This window comes from Osmerus eperlanus, chromosome 10 (genome assembly GCF_963692335.1).
Source record: "Osmerus eperlanus chromosome 10, fOsmEpe2.1, whole genome shotgun sequence".
NCBI classification, from domain to species: domain Eukaryota; kingdom Metazoa; phylum Chordata; class Actinopteri; order Osmeriformes; family Osmeridae; genus Osmerus; species Osmerus eperlanus.
The window spans coordinates 9879948-9903676 of NC_085027.1; the positions used below are offsets into that span (position 1 = coordinate 9879948).

The 23729-nt window shown below is 38.6% G+C and overlaps 2 protein-coding genes across 2 annotated transcripts; one reads left to right on the top strand and one right to left on the bottom strand.

The window, feature by feature from the left end:
- Nucleotides 1–209: 209 nt before the first annotated feature.
- Nucleotides 210–8192, bottom strand: muc15 (mucin 15, cell surface associated). Its single transcript, XM_062471815.1, has 4 exons — nt 7880–8192; nt 5918–6723; nt 2764–2934; nt 210–2436 (listed from the first exon to the last, which is right to left on the bottom strand). The coding sequence occupies exons 2-4, from the start codon at nt 6717–6719 to the stop codon at nt 2315–2317; spliced, it is 1095 nt and encodes a 364-aa protein (XP_062327799.1). The 5' UTR covers nt 6720–6723; nt 7880–8192; the 3' UTR covers nt 210–2314.
- Nucleotides 8193–21189: 12997 nt separating this feature from the next.
- Nucleotides 21190–23479, top strand: fibinb (fin bud initiation factor b). The gene has a single exon (XM_062471527.1). The coding sequence runs from the start codon at nt 21540–21542 to the stop codon at nt 22158–22160; it is 621 nt and encodes a 206-aa protein (XP_062327511.1). The 5' UTR covers nt 21190–21539; the 3' UTR covers nt 22161–23479.
- The last annotated feature ends 250 nt before the right edge of the window (nt 23480–23729 follow it).

The following is a 23729-nucleotide window of genomic DNA, read 5'->3' on the forward strand; positions in this document are numbered from 1 at the left end:
TTGTGTGAATGTGTATATGAATGTTTATGTGCATACTGTGTGCCATCACAGAGGTAATAGAAGACAATAACTGTTGTTGTAGTGGATGTGGTCTAACTGTGTGTTTATACATATGGGAAAAATATTTCTACAAAACTACTAGAACGTTCAAACTGTAAAAACTGTGATGGTCAGTTTTATAACTTCACAGTAATTAAACAACTAAACATGCTGGGTGCCAGTTTACTGCAGCATGTATCTGTACTGGCCATAATAACAGCTAACATTTTTCCACAGGAAAATGATTGTTCTTTTCTGCCCTGCCTGTTTTGTTTTAATTTGTTCATATATTTATTTATTTTATGGCATTTCATTTCTTGACGGCTGGTTGGCTCTTACATGTGGGAATTACCTGACCTCATCAGTAACAACGTGTTTTTGTTTCCTGGGCTGTCTGACCTGCAAGTGTGAACTAGGTAAGCATGCCTATCATCTGTCCAAAGAGCCAGTAGCCCATACTCACTCAAGCGTTACCGATAAAGTGTGTTGCCTATGCTAACAGCACCCCCCTCTGTGAAGGAGGTGTGCTACAGCACCAGGGTGCTTCTTTGAAATCCAGTCAACAGATTGGTGAGAATGTCTGAGGGTGGGGTGAGGGAAGTAGGTTTCCAAACACCCTCTGTGATAGCAGCTGCACTTCACCCACCATATGCCACATTTTGCCACAGTTGTCTCTATCAGGGAGAGAGACAGGGGAATTTGAGTGTCTTGTAGGATTAACCAAAATTGTGTTTTGAATAATGGCGTGTGTTTTCAAAAAATCCTTCTGTCTTTGAAACAAGTATATCAATGTGGATCTGGAACCCAATTTCAGACTCCCCTTTTCTCACCTAGTTTGATAGTTAATGTTAAAATCATAGATTTCCCAACTAATTGAGCATGTTATAAATACTACCAATTAGACACAATCATCCTTGTGAGAAGATGTGAAGGCTCACAGTTCAGACTTCCATTTAGGAAACATAATATGTCTATTGAGAAAAAGTAAAAGTAAGCTTAAATAAGAACATAAAAATAAGAACAATTTAAATAATGAAAGCATTTTTTGTTCAGAGGCTCCAAATGACACTGCTCTCTCACTAATGTTAACTATTCAGCGGCATTTGGATGGGAAAACTGCACTTGAACAAAATTGATCAAGACCCAATCCTAGGACTCACACCCACACCAAGACCTTCAAGATCCAGACGCAGCAGGTCCAGACCATGACATAACTAAAACAAACACATATTTACTCAGTATACTTTGATGCCTTATTATTCAACTAGTTCGAGGCTTGAGTCTCTTGAGTCTCTGAAAATAAAGATAAACATTAATCAAACTGTATTTTATAAAACAACTATGGTCTTGTCTGAGACCAATGCAAAATACCCAGACCAAGTCTTTGACGTCAGCCCAGACTAAGAACATGGTTAAGTGGTCTTCAGTATGTGCTATTTCATATGATACAACACTACAACTGTTATATGTCAATGCAGCCGCATGCATATACAATATGTACTGTATCAAGCGTTTCAGTCAACATTCAGTGTTTAAATTATCCTCCTCTGAACGATAAATGGTGGCTGTTATAGAACCGTTTGTTAAAATCTTTTAATGGCTGGAATTATCCTTGAGGGATGTCTCAATCTTTGTGCTACTTGGTAAAATGTGCCTAAATTGATTCACATACACTATCCAGTTAACTTGGAGTAGAAGAAGTTGTGTTTTTGAAACTACAGTTCAGAAGAGGGCATGGTGTATCATTCATATATACAGTATGTACATGTGGGAAAAACCTGACCTTTACAGATATTACAGAACTATTCAGAACTAATAAGACAGAACTCTTCAGAATTTGATTTAAAGAGAGCAGAAATTGTGTAGCTGAAGAAAGAAACACAAAATAATTTCATTTATATCAATAAGGAGATATTTAGATTATGGACTAATTATCAAGATGTCAAGATATCAAAAGGATAAACTATCTACCTTGAATGGAAGACATCATATTCTAGGATCTTAATTTAGACATGGCAGTTACTTTGGCAAGTCTCCATTACTTTTTGGCTATTACTAGAGAATGGTCTGCTTTGTCAATACACAAATATGCCAACAATACATACAGTATATTAACCACTTAGTAAGTCGTGAATTTAGATGGTTCAGCTCTCTCAGTAGTTTTTAAACTGTGCTGTACTCTAATAACAGCAGACTTGAGTCGATATTACTGGCATACAGCATCAGCAGATTTGAGGGGCAACCTTGGCTGGTCCAAATTGATCTTTAAGTTATTTTAATTTCTAAGTCCCTGTGGAAAGTTGGTCATTTGGATGTTGTCCATTTGGAGTCCAGGATTGTAGTAAGCTGAACCATCATATTTCAGGTCCAAAGGTTCACTGTTGTCAAGCCGAAGTACTGGAAGTAAGAGAAAGACAAACACCTATTGAACAAAGTCTTACTAAAAGTTGTATTATTATGTCAAAATAGGGTGTAAATACAAAACTACTTTTCCACCAATACCCCAAATGTTTTCCAATCATAACACCATAGTACTACCATAGCCACAGTGTATAGAGCTTTTTGGCTTGTTGCTTTGTTTACATTGTTCAATTAATGTACTTGCATTTGTGGTACTATGTTCAGGGTTAATGGTTTTAGGACATGTCCTATCAGATAACTAGCCTCTTTTAGAGACACAGCAAAGAATAGGTAAAGGAAGTACAGGAAGAATAGCAGGTGTACCTGGGTCTGGGGGGAACTCTTCAACCAGCTTTCTGTGTGTGAATTCTCGCTGCCGCCTCTTTTTGAGGATGACATAGACAACCAGTCCTACAAATGCCACAGCTGCTGCTGTACCAAGGATGGCACCCCATGCCTCACTCTTTTTATTTTTCTTTATATCTGCAGCAAATCCTTTGGAAAGAAAACACATTTATTTTCTTGAAAAGATTATAATAACACATGCTGTTTTCAATGTTCATTGTTATGAATTGGGAATACGTGTGCCATTTATCTTAATACCATGTATTACTATTATCCATCTATTCAATATATTCAATTTATATTTTAATACTTTTTCACTTAATTACAATTTAAATAGTGCCAAATTACTTGCATGATGACACAATATATCAAAATTTGGAATCTGCCAAATACATAGAAATGGTCAATAAGCTTACTGCGGTTAAATCACCAGGGGTAACATGCTTTCTACATATAGAAATATATCAATAATTAATTATCATCTATCTTCATTTGGGAAGTTACAAAGCAACTGGGAGGCCTCTGATTGATATGCAAAATGCTTGACCATGATGATTTATTCAGGGATACTCTGTCTGAAAGCTTGATTGGATTATGTTTACCCTGTGAGAGAAAAGAGCATTGCAGCTGTAATGCAGATCAAGGGTATACATATCAATTCTGCCTGTTCTGACAAAGTCATGCTTTGGTTCTTGAGCCAAGCACAAGAAGGTTGCAAACAGCAGGTTGTGTTTATTCAGACGTTCGACATGCACTGATGAAGAAGCAAGTGTAAGAACCAAATGAAGCAAAGCATAGAAGGACAAACATTGTGTGCTTGCAACCAATTTTTTCTTCCTCTTGGAGATTTGTCTTATAAAGTATTCAAAGAATAGATTCATTTTACATATACTGTATGGATACTTAATTGAAAAATCTAGAAACTGATTTTACAATTAAATATGCTATTTAGGATGTAACTTCCCAACAACTTATTGTTTTGCACAATCTACAGGACTGACACAGAAAAACAAGGTCTTAAACACAACTGTTGTGGCCAATTTAGACTTGTATAGCGTGTGTGTTAGGTCTGTGTGGTTGTTGACTTACGTCACTTGCGCACCTGTGGGTATGTGTTAATTAGTGCATGTATGGGGGTTATAAGAGGGGGAATCACAGGTGAGCGTGGTGTTGGAATTCGGTTTGGGAAGCCACATCGTTTTTCAACCGTAGTTGTGTGTTGCCGGATCATATTAATCGTAACCCTTGGAAACAGTCCTTTCTGTAAAGAGTGTTTTTAAAGTGTTTATTAATAAAGTGTCGAACTTGGACGTGATGGCGGACTTCATCATTTGCACCAGCGCGAGTTGGAAATGACTCCCAATTCCTTCCACCATGGCAATCCTTTAGTTGTTGGAGTGCCATTACAACAACATTAACAACATAAAGGTGTGGTGTTGCCATAATGGAAAATGTGAGCAAGATCCCAGACTCTGTATTGTCAGCCTTTGTGTGACAAGGTTGATGACGCATGACACCATATCTATGTCATCTTTTGTGACCTCTAAATATTTTGTGAGAGAGAAGGTGTAACTTTTATATTATAATCTGACAACACTAACATGCTACACTGGGATATCATATATCGGAAAACACCCAAAAGACACTTTATGTTGTCTGTTAGGTAATTCTGAAGTATATAGGAATAGCAACCAGATACACTTATCACTGCAAACTGTATTGGTCAGTTATGAGGTTGGATAGGACGAATGACCCAGTATAGTTAAAATTTGCCTTTGGTTACGAATGATTTCTTGCGAGTTAATTCAACTTTTCCTGACTACTTTAGTGTCACAGCCACAGCCCTGCCCCCCTGTTTTTGGTTTTTCCCTGCCCTAGTATTTTCCTGTGTCTGTCATTGTCTTCACCTCTGTCTCGTTCAGTGGTTTCAGTTCTCGTTAGTATCATTGTGTCCACCTGTATCTTGTTTGGTTCTGTGTATTTAGATTCCTGTTTTGTGTCCAGTCTTACCATGAGTACCCTGTCTGTTGCTGTTTCATGAAGAAACCCTTTTTTGTTACTATGACTGGCTACCTCTCCCACGTTTGGGTCCTACCCCCCACACACCGTGACATTTACTTTCTTTTTGGGACTTTAACCCTAACCCCTAAGCAACTTTCCCCTGAAGGTTATCACACTAATTGTAATCCTAACAATTTTGTAAAATGTCTAAAGTTAACCTGGTTTACATGCTAAAAGATTTTGAAAACATGGTAGTAGTGTTGTGACCAGGTTATTTTGTAAAACAACATTTGCCTATGTTAGAATAAGTTCAAACAAACCACCAAAAACTGAATTTGGCCATGAAACATGGCACCTTAGTTGTCTAAACTGACTAAACGGTGTTCATCATTGCCTAACTGGCTTGTGTTAACCCAGTTACCCTGGGATTATGTTTACAAGGTAAAATACTCTGAAATCCCTATTATAAATTAAGACCAAGAGCAGTATCATAGAATGTCATTGACCACTCTGAACAAAAAACATGGCTTCTTAAGTTAAAAACAGGAGAAACTCTCACGCCCCTGTACGTGGGACTGGTCTGGCTCTGACCTTCGTTGTTGACCCGCTCTTTCCTGTAGCAAGTCTAACACAGGGGTTGATTGTCCTTTTGAGGAGGTGTTTGTAATGGACCCCTCTGCTTACTGTGGGCACACAGGCACTGTCTGAAACTCAAGCCCTGAAAGAAGGGGAGTTTGTGTTGCGCTAATACCAAAAAAGATCTGACAAAATGTGGATAAGGGAGAAACCTCAGAGAACACAATTTGATCAAAAAGAAATTATAATATAACAGTTACCTTGGAGCAATGTGTATAAGATTTCTTTAAAACTAGGTCTTCCAGTTTTGTAATGTGATACTCATTCAGTAAATGGTTTTCCCTTAACTGATACTTCTTTGTTTAGTTCTTTACTACTTCATGAATGACTAAAAAGTCCTAAAAAAATACACCAGGTTTTACACCTCTCAAAAAATCGATGTAATGTTCATGTCTACGACATTTGAAAGGTTAACGGTGTACAAACTATTTTACTCAACGCAAAGAATGTACCGGTACCAGATTTGGTGTCACTTGAAACTGTGTACATACTGTACCTTTCTCTGAATTGCTCCCTGACGCTGAGTAAAACGTTGTGGAGTTAAAAGAATCAATTGTGCTGGGAGCCATAATTGTTGTACTTCCTGTGGTCTTTTTTAATGTTGTTGTCCCAGAGGTGAGCTCTGTGACTGGGGGAGCTGTTGAGGGCTTTTTCTCAGGTTCGTTGGTGGTAGGGGTGCTTGTGGCGGTAGTTATAACTGTATCGTTGTCTCCTTTAACATTATCTTCTGTGCTATTGGTTGTGCCATTGGTGCCTGTTTCTGTAGTGGTTTCTTTTGTGACATTGAAGTCTAATGCTGTAGTGGTCTCGATTAAATCTGTGATGTTGGACGTTGACATGTTTAAAAGCATTGTGATTGGTTGAGTGGTGGTATCAGGAAGAGTTGTTGTTGAATTGTTGTATCCAATCTGTTCTGCTGTGGCATCTGTGCTTTGGTTAGCATTTATAGATACATTGTTCGCAGAAGAGACAGGGTCCTCCATTTCTTCTGATGACACATTAGGTGACATAGTGACAAAAGTCACACCATCTAAAGTCTGGATATCCCCGTCATCCACGTCCCCACTAGAGATCAACAAAGAGCCAGCTAAAATACTATTTTTTTGGCCATTGGTTGACTCCACATCTTCATTTTTCAATTGAGATTTGATAGGTTGACGAAGCCAGCTTTGGTCAATAATGCGACCTGGAGAGTCAGTTGGATCTTGAAGCAAGGCCACATGAAAAACTTGAAGCAGCAATAGCAAACCAGCAGTGATTCTAAGAGACTGGTCCATTTCTGTCCTCTTATTCCACATATTCCTATTTTAAACAACAACCACAAACAAAGGCACAAGACAAACAGTAGTAAACAACACATTCTGTTACATACAAGATTTGACAGGAATTAAAAATTCTTATTTAACTCTATTCACCTAAGTCTTGCTAAAATACAAATGAGCTGTGTAATGTGTATGAATGCCATAATAAGGAAACTATTAAATTCCTATTTTATGATCTGTGACTAATGTTAGGCCTAGGTCATAAAAAAGAGTCTGTGGGGGATGGCCTGATTTGCATCTTTCGTTATCTCTTAATAGAAATAATCTATTTTTTTTTATCAATGCAGAGATAAATTTGGATGTTATCTATTCAGCTTTGACCTCAATTTTGATAAGGCTGACTCAGACTTAGGCGGACAATTAATTTAACTGAATTGTGGGAAAGGATTTGTTTTTTAAACAAGCCCCTTCAAAACATGTCAGGGGCAAATGGAGTGAGCAAACTTTGTAATCAGTTTTAAATATCTTTTTTGTAGCCTGAACAAATGCACTAACTACAGAGTGGGCTCCACTGATATTTTTGAAATAATTTTTTTAAATAAACTGTGATTTTGCTTCTTGGTAGTCAAAATACACATTGCTATTTTGCTACAACTTACTGGAATTAACAGTGCAAAGTATTTTCCAATATATAAATATATTCAAAGCTAAAGCTAAAAGTCAAATTACTTTTCATAGACCTATTAACTATAGCTACAACATGTTGTATGTTATTGGAATCATTCCTATTATGTTTCAGGGCAGTAAATATTATTTGTTTTATTATAAGGCTGGAACGCATTCTCTTATGATCCTTTCACACAGAGAATCTAGGAAATGTAAATACCAGTTAATAACATATTAGAAAGTTGAGAGAAGGGATTTAACTATTCTATTGAACACTAGTACTTCATAGAATAGGCTTGGTCAATAAAAGCTTTGTGTAGTATTATTTTCAATTTGATTGGTTATTTGGACTGTCCAAAGCTTAGATACTGTAGACCTCCGTTACATGCTAGAGACCGAGATTGCACAACATATTCGTAACACGTAAATAACCACAATTATGATATTTTATCATCAACGACACACTAGGAGAATACAGTTCATACCCTACATAATCTGTCAAAACTAAAACTACATTCTCAGACACTTACCTTAATTCTCAAGCTCGGTCAAGTGATAACAAGTTTACAGCTTGTTCAGAAGGCAAGAAGGGCTCTCTCTAAGGAGCTACCAATGTATGAGAGCGAATGAACAATAAGCCCAGAAAGAAGGAGGGCAGTATGCAGTCTTTAGAGGACTACCAGGAACCTGCTCTACCTGCTCATACACCTGTTCGCACTAGCTAAACGCCCTGACATCCAACCAACCATCCCGGAAATGCAACTTTGCACTGGGTAATGATGAAAAAGTTTGACATTATGAGATTACGATATGGTGTTTGAAAAGCTTTGGTATTCCTGAATAGAACATTTGTAGGTTTGAGTTGATATTGAGTTGTCAGGATTCTAGGGTTTCAGGTTGTGCTGGAATTCCCCAGGTGAGAGAATCCTGTGCTACCGGTTCCTCGGAGTGCTCCTTCCCCTGTGATCATCATCATGGCAACAAAGAGGTTGTGTTGAGCCAATCATCTGTCCCTGAAGCTCTGCATCATGGCATGTTGTTACTTTTTTCACTCAAAATCATTTGTACGTGTTCTTGTTTTTTTCCTGACTGACCTAAACCTCCTCACCTGTCAATGTTGAATACAACAGAAAAGCAAAGTGCACGTAGAGTACAATGCAATGGTGTAGGAGGCCATGCCTTGCTCTGACATATTATTCTGCAGACCCTATTGTCAAGGACTGAAAAGACTGTGAGATGGCAATAACCCTAACCCTAACCCTAATTTCTCATCTTAATTTGTAAAAACAGAAAAGTAACATGGCTTAAATAAAGTACTTTGGATACTAGTGTTGGAAATACTGCAATCTGAAAAGTGGCACAGTGGCAGCCATTTTAGAACCACTCTATGGACAGCTCAGATTACTTCAAATGACATAACTACTTTACTTTCTAAGTGAACAGTATAAAATAAAAAATAAACTAGTTTAGGTAATTCCCTATGGAGATTTTTTCCCCATTCTTGTCAGCATTAAATGCTTTTAAATTACTCTTTAAAATTACTTAAAAATTTCCCTTGGTGTCACGTACCCCACTAACTTTTAAGGTGCAACCAAAAAGCCATACTTTCATACTAAATAGCATGCCCGAAAAAAATATTTAGAATGTCCCAATACATTGTTTGTCATATACAGTATGCCGAAAATATCATGTCTTACTGCATCCGGTCGCATTTTGCAAGCCAGCATGCTTTTCTGTCTATTCTTATCCACAATCCTCTGCACAGTGGAAGATACATCACATTGACTGAACTACTTACATTACAAAGTAACAACAGCAGAGCTCTCCTGGATGCCCTCCAACAGTATGCTCATCTCTGGTCAGCTCCACATTTTTCAGTATTTGGTTTCTCCAAGAAAATAAATGTTGCACTAACCATTTTAAAAAATATATAAAAAGCAAATGCACTGTGAACTGTAATGGTTGTATGAGCAAGAGGGTTAACGTTCAAGGTGCAATGTTTTGATGAAGAATTATGTCCTGCCTGTCCATACTGCATACAGTAGTACGTATAAAGGGCAGTGCATACTAAAAGTAAAAAGATAAAGAATGCTATTTGAGATGCAGGGTTAGTTACTTTCATCTTGTGTTTGTTCTCATGCCATGATAATAACTCTCCTGTCATTTCAGATTCTGCCCTTACAGTAGGCCTGACAAAAACTGTTGCCTGAAGTCAAAGAAGGGAGGTAGAAATCTCATAATCCTAAAATATGAAGTTACAATGAGTTCACAACATCCAAATGGGTAAAGTTAAGTCAAATTAATATTTGAAATCACAGTTTGTAAAAATACCTATATTAATCGACATAATTTGTATTACTAGATATTAATACAAGTGAAATATAATTCCAGTACTCAACCCCATCCTGACTTTGAGACTTCTCCTATGAACAATGCACTTGGATGAAAATGAGGGACTTCCAAGACCTCTCTGGTATGTCGGACCATTTATTGTGAGACTCACCCAGAGACTGATCAGAGCAAACGTATAAAGAGAAACAAACTAGTCAACACTGTGTTCCTTATCCTTAGTGCCTTTGTGTAAAGCCAGACCATGACACTTATAAAACTGGACCTAAGAACAAATCATGAATCCTATATTTGATAAATAAATAATTATGAGTTATTTTATCAATGAATATGTATAATTTATCTGTTCTTTGCCCGGTCACTTTGTTATGGAAAGTATTACCTGCCACTAGGTGTCAGCACAAACCAATTTACAAAGTGGCAAACTTAAACAATATGTGACATGAAAAACATGGAAAAATGTTAAATAGTTAACATGTGTAAATCAATTAATATTGTTGTGTGCACGTGATTTATTATTCCTTGTTCACACCAGAATACTTGAATATACTAAAACTGATTAGATACTGTGGTACATCACAAACCCCTACGCCATTACACACACATTAGCTTTAAAAGATTACTGTATTGCTTCACTAAGGATTTTCTAGCGATTTGTCGAAGCTGAATTGATGTGTAATTATTTTGTATTGCATTCATATTGAAATGTTGTAATTTGTCTACTAAAATCTTAAAGGCAAACACAAGTCAAAGTCAAGTCAAACAGTAAATCTGTTGTTAATTACATTATGATGCACAGAATTTATGAGTGCTACTAACAATTACTGATGATAGGGAAAAACCTTTGCTAAAATAATCCATCTTGTCTACATCTAAATGTGATTCATGTAGATACTTCTCTATGCAATGTTTTTCTGACTGACTTCATGCGCTTTTTTTTCTCACAATGAATGCTTGGTGATCCTCCAGAAACTGAGAGTGAGAACTTTTCAGAAGGACTTAAGAAGGCTAACACATTTACATTTTACATTTAGTCATTTAGCAGACGCTCTTATCCAGAGCGACTTACAGTAGATTCAGATTCAGTTCAGACAGTTCAGATTACTAGCCCGACTCCCTCACCGCTCAGCCACCTGACTCTCCCCTACACATGGCAGGGCCTATCAACATTCCTGATGACTACATGTGAGAGCAGTCTGCTGTGGATGATCAACAAGGTGGTAGTGAGGCCTGGAGGGAGGGGGATAGGGGGAGAGAAAGAGAGAGCATGGTAGAAGAGAGACAGAGAAAAGCCTTCTACAGCGATGACATCACCACCACACCATTCTCTGATCCTTCAAACAGGGTTATATAGAGGGAAGGATGAGGGAGTTTTTGCTCCTGGATGTGTGTGATGATATCTTGAACCATGTTGCAGTCATTCTAATGTGGAACCTGGTCACTGGGAACACCGATCAGAAGTTTTCTTTCAGAGATTTTAGGATGGAAGAATGGTTGTGAGCTCAATATGTATTTTGTAGGCAATTTGCCAATGTTCTGGATGTTGTTTCTCAGTTTAGTTGTACATATATTGTGTGTTGGATGCTGTTTGGGCAGTAAGACCTTGCAAAACAATTGGAATCTTAAATAAGATTGTTGCAGATTTGACATGAAACTGTAAAATAAGTAGACATAGCATTATTTAATTAAATGGTTTTTGATGAAACTAACAACATTATGCATTTCAAATTACAGATCTAGTTTAAACTATTCTAGAAAACTATCACATCTAATACTGTGGATGCATGTGTTCGTACGTGTGACTTAACATCAATGTTTTAGCAACTTATGGAAAGAGTTGGGTAGACTCCTCCTCTTATCTACTGTGGGCAAACTGGGCTAGGAAAAGCTTTTGTCGTGATGCTTTCAGAATAGGAGAGCCCAACCAAAACCAATGGAAAGTCATGGCTACTCCTCCCACCAGATTTTTCCCCAATGAGCTATTTTGGGAGTGTGCTATGATCCTTGGGTGTACACGAACATTAAATGTCTCAATAAATATTGTCACATATCATCAAAGTTAATAAGTAGGTATCCTTGAAGGTGCCAGGATTGGGAACAATTGGGGCATTAATTGGACGTTAGACTTTAGTAAGACCGTTCCTGTGTGTTGGTATCTTGGCAGAAGGAAAGGATTTTTGAACTGCACCCGCAATTCACCAAGCAGCCAGATCCAACAATTACCGCACCGGTTATGCTGTCTTGCCAGCTACCACACAAAATGCTTACTGCATATGGAAAGCATGTGTGCTGCACTGTGCTAAAATAACCGGCCACGTGGCTGTGTTTCAAAAAGCTCTCAACAACTTAATTGTGTGTCTGAATTACATTTTAAAGGACAAGGTGTGGGGGACAGCATTACAGCACAATCCATTTGCAGGTTTTGGGAGTAAACTAAACATTATTGGCACAGGGTTTGACGTCCAATTGTCAACACAAAGGGGAAATTGAAATATAAAATGTTTTAGTTTGACCTGACTACACGTTGCTAACTGTAAGCTACCTTTCAGGAAGCATATGTTGCACTAAGAATGAACCACATAATTCCCTGCACTTATCCAGTGGTGTAGTTTGGAAGAAAATATACTTACACTAAATACCTACTTAGTTTCCTCAGGAAATATTGTATCAGAATCCGAATCAGAATCGTGTCTAATTGCTAAGTGGTCACAAACAAGGAATTTACTTTGGTGGGCAGGTGCATACAGTGAACATTTAAACATAATTAACCCTCGTGCTGCCTTCGGGTCACATGACCCAAAGGTTCATAACGAACCATCGTTGTGTTTACCCAATTTTACCCAATACAAAAACAAATTAAAATAATTTTCTTTTAACCTTTGCAATGTGGGGGGTCTGAGACAGCCTAGCTGTTAAAAGAAAATGCTTCACTTTGTCTTTGTATGCGGTAAATCTGTCGCAATACGAAGGTGGGTCACAATGACTGATGGGTCAGAATGACCCGAAGATAACACAAGGGTTAACAAAATAAAAATGTAGAAAATGTAAAAAAAAAAAAAATCCTAGGGCTATACAATATAATATAAAATACAAAATACGATAAATAAAATAATATAGAATAAAAATTATACTGAATGTGTTAAAGTGAAAGAGTAAGAGTGTATGAGGTAAAGTAACAGAGTGTCAGTGTCAGTTTGGGGCCTTGTTAATAGGGCTAGTAGCGGAAGGAAAGAAACTGTTCTTTTGGCATGAGGTTTTGGTCCTGATGGACCGCAGCCTTCTGCCGGAGTGGGTTGGTTGAAACAGAGTGTGTCCAGGGTGGGAGAAATCGGCCACAATCTTCCTTGCTCGCCTCAGGGACCTTGAGGTGTGCAGGTCTTCAAGGGTTAGGCAGATTGCAGCCGATCACCTTCTCAGCAGTGCAGAAGATATGCTGAAGTCTGCTCTTGTCCTTGGCAGTGGCAGCAGCGTACCAGATGGTGATGGAGGAGGTGAGGATGGACTCAATGATGGCTGTGTAAAAGTGCACCCTCATTGTTCTTGGCAGGCTGAATTTCTTCACCTGCCGCAGGAAGTACATCCTCTGTTGTGCTTTCTTGGTGAGGGAGCTGATGTTCAGTTCCCACTTGAGGTCCTGGGATAGGATAGTACCCAGGAAGCAGAAGGACTCCACAGTGTTGACTGGAGTCGCAGAGGGTGATGGGGGTGAGTGGGGCTGTATTCTTTCTAAAGTCCACAACCATCTCCACTGTCTTAAGAGCATTGAGCTCTAGGTTGTTCTGGCTACACCGGGTCACCAGGTTGTCAGCTTCCAACCTGTAGTCCAACTCATCTCCACCAGAGATGAGCCCAATAAGGTGGTGTCGTTCGCAAACTTAAGGAGTTTGACGGACGGATGACTGGAGGTGCAGCTGTTGGTGTACAGGGAGAAGAGCAGAGGGGAAAGGATGCAGCCCTGAGGGGATCCGGTGCTTATGGACCGGGAGTCAGAGACTTGTGTTCCCAGCTTAACACACTGCTTCCTGTCAGACAGGAAGTCTGTGATCCACCTGCAGGTGGAGTCGGGCACGTTCAGCTGGGAGAGCTTGTCCTGAAGCAGGGCGGGGATGATGGTGTTGAAGGCAGAGCTGAAATCCACAAACAGGATCCTGGCGTAGGATGCTGGGGAGTCCAGGTGCTGTAGGGTGAAGTGGAGGGCCATGTTAACTGCGTCGTCCACATACCTGTTGGCTCTGTAGGCAAACTGCAGGCTTCAAAAGACTTCATTACCACAGAGGTCAGGGCGAGAGGTCTGTAGTCATTATGTCCTGTTGGCCTTGGCTTTTTGGGCACAGGGATGATGGTGGAGGACTTGAGAAAGGCTGGCACGTGGCATGTCTCCAGGGAGGTGTTGAAGATGTTGGTGAACACCGGAGACAGCTCGTCAGCGCACTGCTTGAGGGTGGCAGGAGAGACAGAGTCTGGCCCAACTGCTTTACCATATACACATGTATTAATAACCAATGATGTGTACTATACTAAAAAACGTTTGAGACTGTCTCAGTGTCTCACTCCTTTATTAGATATGATAAATTAGATTTAAGTCATGGACTGTGATGGCATTTTCTAAACCAGAGGTTTACCACAGTTTGGTTTGTTTATTAGACTTTGAAATCAGTAAAGGCCTGCACTTATTGTTGCTGTTGTGAATGGCAAGATACCCACTCCTTTTCCTACTGGGAAAAACTATACAATTCATTTTGAGGTGCAGACAGCAGGTTAACTGCAATATTCTAAGGTCAGGTTTCAAGTTCAATCAGTTCAGTTTGGAACACAAGGTAGTGGGAGGAAATAACCAAATCATTTGTACCCCTTTCCCGATTCGGAGGGTACAATAACACTTTCAGGACCTCTGGGGGTCACAGTCAAGTCAAGACCTCTTTCAACACTCTTCAACTCAGACTTTCTTTGCTTCAGTACATGTAAGTCATCTTTGAAATAAGTGGTGTGCTTCTGCCATCCATTAAATCATGCACCACACACTTTCTACTGAGTAATCCCCTATGTGAAATATATAATACTTACACATTTAATATTGTTTATATTTACACACCTGTCTCACTGAGAATGCTTTATTCGCCGCCTTCAACCTCTCCAAGAGTTTAGGATGATAATTACTGGCAACACTTACTGGAAAAACAATCTGCAAAAAAGTTAAAGTGAATCTGTCGTCAAACGTGAAATTTAAAAAGTGACAAATAATTCTCAGCATAAATTGAATATGCACAGATGTTAAGGAGTTCATTTTGTACTTGTTTTTGGCCAGCCACTTCAGTTAGGCTTAGTGCAACAAAAAAAATATGGATGCCCTGTTTTTCAGGTACTTCTTTTTCCATTATCTATTGGTTTGCCTTAACTCTGCTGAGCGCATTGGCGTTATAAACAGCAATCCTCATCTTTCTCTCTCTTTCTCTCTCTCTCTCTCTCTCTCTCTCTCTCTCTCTCTCTCTCTCTCTCTCTCTCTCTCTCTCTCTCTCTCTCTCTCTCTCTCTCTCTCTCTCTCTCTCTCTTTCACACACACACACACACACACATCCTATTAAACTCTAATAATTAAATTCTTTATCAAGCACACTGAGGAGCTGTGTTGATGTCTTCAACTAAAACAAATCTTCAATGTCAAAGGATATACCGATCTTTTCCAAAGTTCAATAACTGAGAGAGAAAGAGAGAGAGAGAGAAATTGAGAAAGAGAGAAGAGATATGCCCACTAAACTTGAATTGGAATAGAAGGTTGAAAGTACATGATGGGTGTGTACTACGTAACCCCCAAGGCTAATAAAACACCAGCAAGCCATTAAAGAGAGCTCTTAAAAGTATGTGGACATTTCTTGGAGGGGTATCAATAGGCAACATTAACTTGTGTGACCTATTCATCCAGATGGCTTATATAATACATATGATCACGTTTTCTCCATTACTGATAGACAAGGATGAGACCTTGCAATCACACCAATTGAAATGTGTATACATGTACTCAATGGGCTTATAACCAGTTTGAGAGTCAAAAAAGCAGAAAAGTAAACAGAAACAAAAAATATATATGTTTACAGATCGAAAATTAAAAGGAGCCTAACCTTAAAAAAAAGAAAATAATGTTAGCGCTGTTGTGCACTCAGGTTAAGTATAAGTCACATAGGCCTAGTGGATATTTTAGCATATACAGAGACCACTAAATGAAAATATGTGTGTCACAATATATTGTTGTCATCTTCAGTAGGCAAAAAGTTTAGGTCTTGGACAGAAAAGCAGCTTCGTAATTTATCCCTTGTCCTTCATAAAGTCACTGTCTGGTATGCATGCTATAATACTGCATTGCAATCACATAGTGGGCAAACTGGATGTACACTAAGCTATACAGTATATTTAAGTCAAGACATAAAAGGTAAAGCATCACAGAAAATATGACATCAGGCAACTAATGAGAAAAGCACATCACAGAATAATGTCATCATGACAACATATGCAAAGCATTATTATTTTATGGGCATGGTTCTCTTGTACCTTGTGGGTTCTATTACAGAGTAAAGAAGAATTCTTACCCCTATGACATCATCCTCTAGGGACAATGGGTAACTGTCTCTCGTTATATCTCAAAATGTCTCTCTCCACTTTACTGTAAAGCTTGCAAAGTTTTTCCATCATTTTCCATCATGCAGTGTAATGGTCACACAATTAGTTCAGGGTTTCTTTGAAAGCCATGGCCTGTGGAAGAACACTTCCTTATGTTTCCTTCTGTTCGTGTTACGACAGTGAGTCATTTGGCCCAAAGATCATTTGTTAGCTTACACATCTTCTACATATCCTACAAAATTGTATTGCTACAGTATGTCTTTATAGAAGGCTTTTGTGGTGATTAAGTGCATTACAAATAATTAAATAAATTCATAATCTATTTCCATTAGCATTATTGATTACTGAACGTACACTATATTACCAAAAGTATTTGCCTGTTTGCCTTCACACGCATATGAACATGAGTGACATCCCATTCTTAAACCATAGGATTGAATATGATGTCGGCCCACCCTTTGCAACTATAACAGCTTCAACTATTCTAGGAAGGCTTTCCACAAGGTTTAGGAGTGTGTTTATGGGAATTTTTTACCATTCTTCCAGAAGTGCATTTGTGAGGTATCATCAACGATGAAAACGTTTTTAACCTAAAAAAGGTTTTAATACGTTGTGGTTCCCCAGTTCAATCAATCACATTCACACACATGCTAAAATGATCAGTATACATACACACACACGCTAACATGATCAGTATACATACACAGGGTTGTATTTATTGTACTGACATGTAATGTACAGCCCAAATAAACGTCACACATTGCATGGATATTGTCAAAACCTATTTTTGAAATCACTGACCTTACTGAAAATTCATAATCTTCCTGAGAGGACCATAAATGCTGTTCATACCTACAGTACAGTGATACCCCATGATTCATATACAAGAGCAGGACTGTCAATCACTGCTGTGATTGTAACAGAGGACAGGTGCTTTTTTCACATCTGTGTATTCCTGGAGGAAAGATAAAGATACCATAAATGGACAAAGGACAAACTCCATACATGTTTTGCTGTAGTAAACACACCTCAAAGTTTAATTATTATCTTGTCCTTTTATCTACATTTTTATAATTAGAATGTAGTCTTTTACCTGTATTTTTGTACCTAAACAACTAAATATGTCTAGAGTGACAGCTGTTGATGGGCAAGTGCTAAACAATATGGTTAACAATGAGTGCTGCATATTTGCCTGTGTTTGCCACAAACTTTTATCAAAAAAATATGTTATGCAGTTATTTCAAAACAATCAATCCAATCAACTCCCAAGGTCAGTCCATCTTCCAACAACGGTGTGACAGTAAAAGTCCAATTGATCACATCATTGTTTTGGTTTAGCCGTGGTTGTATTTTATAATAGAGATTGCTGAGGTAACCTCTGGGCATTGCAAAAGGTTCATTTCGTTGTGATAATTCTGAGCAAGAGAGCAGGGATGACGCACAACTAATGTGACTTCTGCCAGGCTTTTAAAACTTCTCGTAAAGAGACTGAGGGACTCTTGCTTGCAGTCAGAACTGTTTTTCTGTACTGTGGATCAATTTATGTAAGAAATTTGGCCTTTTAAAAAATATGTCTTATTAAATGTATATCTTGGCATGCAGTATTGGACAGTTTTGATAGCCAAATGCTACCAATATAATCACCAAGCTTCCATTTTCCATTCAAGTCCCCAATGAAAGGATATTTTATTACGTTGCAATAAATATGCTCTCTTGTTAGGCATGGGCTAATTCTTTCTCCGCACCTGTCACCATTGTTATGCGCATACGCTTGCATTGTATGAGGCTGGTGGTACAGGTTTGGTAATAAAGTGGTGAAATAACTTGCACATATTGATCTAAAGACATTCTATACTGATAACTGCTTCTCTTTGCTAACTAATGATTACCAAATTTAACAAGTAAACAAACAAAGACTCATATTTTTTGTTCTTCTGCAACTCTTGTTTATGTATCCACCTCCAAATTACTACGCTTTCAAAATCAAAGTAATGATGTGGTTAAAAAAAGAATTGTGTAGTCTGTGTGAGTGTATGGTCACAGATTTGGGTGCATGCTTTGGCATGTTCAGTCTGAGATCATTATCTAGTAAATGCAGAGTAAATAAAACCCACAGACGTCATGCTGTGTTTCATTACCCTTTTATTTGGAGTGGAAGTGCGTCTCTGTCATGTAAAGACTTCACTGCCGTCTAATGCCTGTAGTGCTTAAAATTGAGTTTTAATTATAGAAACTTTCCATGAAAACTCTGCAAGCTCAAAACTACAGCATTTTTATTGCTTTGAATTGTATTGTATTGGAAAAGGAACAAGGTTCATGTGAGGTTCATGGTTTAGTGAATTAATGCCTACTTCTTCTATGATTGTAGTGGACAAAGATCAAGGAGGAAAAAGTGATTACTCAATAGGTTTTCCTGCAGTGAACAGAGGTGGTAAGAACAGTATGTGGATGTGGTGGGGTGGGGTGGGCTGCTCATTAAGCCTAAAGTAGAGCCCCTACTCTTACTGGAGGAAGGGTGGGGGCAGAAACAACTAGGAAACTGAAGCACCACACCCTAGCTAAGACAAAATGTGCCTGTGAAGCTCAAGTTATAGCTGATCTTCCACAGTGCAGCAGTATTGCCTGGTTGCGGTTGTGTAACCCATAGCTAATACACCTTTTGTTTTGCTTGCCGTGTAAACACGAAAGAGTGAGAGCAAAGGTTCAAATAAGCTTTGAATATTAACTAGTGTCAGTGTAATTATAAAGTTGCTGCAAATATCCTGGAATTTCAAATGTCTTAAGAACCTTGACTTCGTACAACTGGATGGACATCCTAGGAGGAGGGACCAAAGGAGAAGCAGGGGGGCAAGAGGTATTTTGTCTCAATAGCCAAAGCACCATGAAAGATCAAAGATACACTTGATGAAGCCACACAGGCAAGCTGTTTGAGCAATTCAGCACAACTGATTCCTCTAGGGCAGGGGTGTCAAATCCTGGTAATTAGGGGCCGCTGTCCTGTATGTTTTAGATGTTTCCCTGCTCCAACACACCTGATTCAAATGAATGGTCGTTATCAGGCTTACACAGAGCTTGATAACCATAGACATAATAAAGAGTAGACGCCGCTGGCTTTGGCTGCTGGGCGCAAGAAATGAGGCCGCCATCTTGGACCGGGCATACTCCTAGTTGCGTAGCAGCAGAATAAACAAGATGCCAGCACTGTGCAGCATATTCCTGCTCAAATCGGCGGACCATCGCAAACAGGGCTCGGGGATTACTTTTCACAAGTAAGATTTAACATTACCGTACTATTGGTTGTATTTTGTGAATAGAATAACCATGTCCTGTATCATAACTACATGTATGACATTTGCAGCAAAAAAACCTGCGTGAAAATCAGTTAGGTATTTAGTGAGGTATGACTAATTAAATGCGCTGACAGCTCATTGCCCCTGCCAAACATATTACACTGAGTGGAGTGGGTGACCGGTCCAAGATGGCGGCCCCACGGCTCGTCAGCGCCAGTAGGCAGTAGTGGCCGATGCGGCGTCTACTCTTTATTATGTCTATGTTGATAACAACCCATTCATTTGAATCAGGTGTATTGGAGCAAGGAAACATCTAAAACATACAGGACAGCGGCCCCTGAGGACCAGGATTTGACACCCCTTCTCTAGGGCCTGTATTGTGCTACGTTTACAGAGTAATGACAGGGAGGTCACCAACCCTGCTCTGTCTTTATAAGAATCTTAATCTACTGTTAAAATGTGTCTGTTGGGAGTGGGTGTTCCATAATGGTATGTAAAATGTTAGCTGTCATTGACAATGTTAGAGTTTTGTGGTATGACTTCATTTTTGTTATTTTCTTGTAACCTTTTTGACACACACCAGACTGAAATTCCTTTGCCAAAGTAAACCAGAAAATAAAGCATTCTAACACAGACTGCTGTGTTGACGATTTAGAGAATAACCATCCATGGTTAGCATTGGTGCACAGCTTTTCATCTCACTACATGCCAAGTTATGTTTGTTTTACAGATAGTCTCGTAAAACTCACCAATACTTCATAACAGCACATACAACAACACAAGGTCATAAGACAAGGTTAATCACATTAAGTTTAAAGATCCTTTGGCCAGTAAGAGTAAGAATTTTTTCCTCTGTAGAGCGACTGTGATTACAAATTCTAGAGTTACTTTTACTTGTGATGATGCAACACAGGCATCATGTAAAGATTAATATGGTGAGGAAAAATTAGTTGTCTGGTTTTAATAGTGTTCTATCAAATTCTACACTTTTCTAAAAAATACTTTTATATCTGAACAATTACAGTGTGACATTTTGCCTTGATTATACTGAGATAGTTTGCCCCATGCACCTTTCAAACTCCACAGGAAATATTGGTCATGAGACAAATTTCACACTAAACAATGTTTGTGCTGGAACATGACTTCACGTTGTTGGCATCCTTCTCATTTCAGCTATTGCGTTATAGGCCCTTTATTCATGTGCACTGATGGAAAATCCAACTCCTATGACAGCTTGACGTAAACACAGTATGAGGTCTGTTCAATATCAATTAATGCAGGTCATGGCCCTCAGTCATCACTCACAAGTTCAACTTAGGATATCATCAGGTATAACACGCTAGCCCCACGCTAGCAAAAGTTTTTTTTAAATTGGCTATAATTGCAAAAGGTATATAGGTCTGTTTGCTTGTCAAGTTTCCTTGCTGCCTACCAGTGCCCAAATTGCGCTGGTGTTACGTTTTTTTGTGTGCCGTTTGGTTTTCAAGGGCACTTTGTTAGCTCTAATGACAAGGTCCTCCTTCAGTCAGCCCTCCCAAAAATGCGCTGTCTTTTAAGTGACGAAGCGTAGCTGTAATTTGAGAGTCGGGAAAGGGTATCATCAGCCAAAACCAAAAGCGGTGCTTGAGAAAAAAAAGTCCAGATGTTGAAATTGAGGCACAAAGTTAAGTTGGGCACATTTCTTCTTGTCGTGAAAGACGTCTACTCTGCTAAGCAAAATTTACTGAATTTAGTGTTTGAAACTGAAATAACGTAACTTCATTTGTGTCACATTTAAGTGAACATTGCATTACAACTACTACAAGCAACGGGATACTCGTTAATTTCCGCAACTATTTTTAGCTGTGAAATGTTCATTTCGAGGACAAGTGAATAATAGGCTACCGCTCATCTAAGGAAGGACAATTTAGTAGCCTTTTTCTCAGCAAAACAAACGAGAATGGCTTTTTTCCATATACTACTTGCTGGGATGTTATCGTTGTCGCTGTGCGGTGCGTTTTTTAATGGACCTCTGTATCCGGAGATGTCAAATGGCACTTTTCATCATTACTTTGTACCAGATGGCGACTATGAGGACAACGACGACCCAGAAAAATGCCAAATGCTATTTAAAATGACAGATGACCGTAAATGCCGTCTTGACGAGGACCAGGATTCAGTCATCCGGGATGATTTCACGATAATCAAGAGGCACATCGAAGACTCGGCCAGAGTGCTTGAGGGAATTGGGAAAAGCATCTCGTATGATTTGGATGGAGAAGACAGCTATGGTAAATATTTGAGACGGGAGACAACTCAGATAAGTGAGGCATTTACAAATTCCGAAAAATCTCTGTTAGAACTGGAAGTGAAATTCAAACAGAGTCAGGAGAATGAGTTGAAGGAGGAGCATCGCATAAATGACGACTTTCTGAACATGATTGTCCACACGAGAGACGTGCTAAAAGGGACAGTGGATATTTCCATGGGATTAAAAGACAAGCACGAGCTGCTGTCCCTTATTGTTCGAAGTCACGGCACCCGACTGAGTCGACTGAAAAATGAATACATGAAAGTGTAAAAAAGTGCTCCTTTGTGTTTTTACAACAACCACAAAAAAGTTTGCCTTCGATTTTGCAAGTGTTGTGACGTCAATGGGGAAAAAAGTATTATTTATGATATGCCTCTCTATATTGCCTATATCTAGCAGGTCTGATCATGCCAATTTGATAAACCTCTCTATAAATCCATTGCTTAATTTTATGGACAATCCTTTGCAAATTGTTCCTTTACACTCTACATATAATTTAGAAATCGAATGTTTTCCCAAGAACAAATGTTTGACGTAAATCGTGATTATGTATGGGAAACATACATAACATACGTGTTGTTTGGCATGCACAAGCGGAATGTTACCACAAAAAACACAACTATGGCAGCATACATTTCTGATTTATATCTGTGTGAGTTTTACAGCCTACAGTATTGAACGTGTCTGGATTTGGAAATATGTTTATGTCTTCTGATCAAGATGTTAACTATAACAATTCGAGCTATACTGTACAAGCTAATGATTTGCAAAACTCATTGATAAGGGTTGTGACTAGGGTTAGGTAAAGGCATTAACACTTTGGTAATTGTACTGTACAGTGCATAATGAGAATACTGTGAGTGTCAATATTTTGTAGAAAACCCTACATAACTATTTACTCAGTATAAAATATTTTGTTTTGATGTATATCTATATTCCTTTTATCCACTCAATGTGTATATAAATGGCAAAAGGTATGAGAAATACTTAAAGACTGCAGGCAGCACTCATGGACTTCAGACACCTGTGTGTGGTGACATTCCTGGGAGATTATGTCTGACATTATATGAATATTTGTTTTGGGATTGAAGTTCTATGCGACACTTTCCTATAAATGTATATTTGTGCTGGCATAGATATTGATGTGCACAGCTTTCTAGGTGAATGGTTATTCATACAGCATGGGGCTTCCAGGGAAGACTTCAGTGTCTTTGTACATTCGCCTAAAGAGTTTTACTGCAAGGCTTTGTAATAAAACTTTTGTGAGTAAACCGCTGTGAGGGTGTGAATGTACTGTGAACATTTTGTACACACACACACACGCACACACACACACACACACACACACACACACACACACACACACACACACACACACAGGCACATGCTGTGTCAACTGTGGTAAATTATTCATGCAAGGGAGAATGCATACAACGTGAACAGAAATGTTAGGATTTAGGGTAGATAAACAGGCATTGAATGTTTATGTAATGGTCCCTCAAGTAATGGTCCTGTGATGTAATGTTAAGCCTTGTGTTTACTTCCCAACCATTAAAGCAGCATAAACTCTAAACTTCTTCTGTGTCACAAAGAAGTATACTCAACTAATGTTAGATAATTTGTCAATGATGATGACAAGGTCTTCATCTTGTACACTGATCATGTTTCATAACTGTACTGTGTCAAGGCAAAGTGCAATCAACAAAGTTATAAACCAGTTCTTAGGAAAAACTGGATACAGCCTATAATAATATAATAAAATACAACCCATGAGGAGATAAATACACAATTATACACACCTAAGTTTATACACCTCAGATGCACGTGACAGGTTCTAAG

What these genes read in the sequence shown, in the direction of transcription:
- muc15 (XM_062471815.1), bottom strand. Translation starts at nt 6,719, where the DNA reads ATGTGGAATAAGAGGACAGAAATGGACCAGTCTCTTAGAATCACTGCT. An exon ending in AGGGAGCAATTCAGAGAAAG is followed by an intron (nt 2,935 to 5,917) that starts GTACAGTATGTA and finishes TTCTTTCCAAAG; the next exon opens with GATTTGCTGCAGATATAAAG. An exon ending in AGAGTTCCCCCCAGACCCAG is followed by an intron (nt 2,437 to 2,763) that starts GTACACCTGCTA and finishes TCTTACTTCCAG; the next exon opens with TACTTCGGCTTGACAACAGT.
- fibinb (XM_062471527.1), top strand. Translation starts at nt 21,540, where the DNA reads ATGGCTTTTTTCCATATACTACTTGCTGGGATGTTATCGTTGTCGCTG.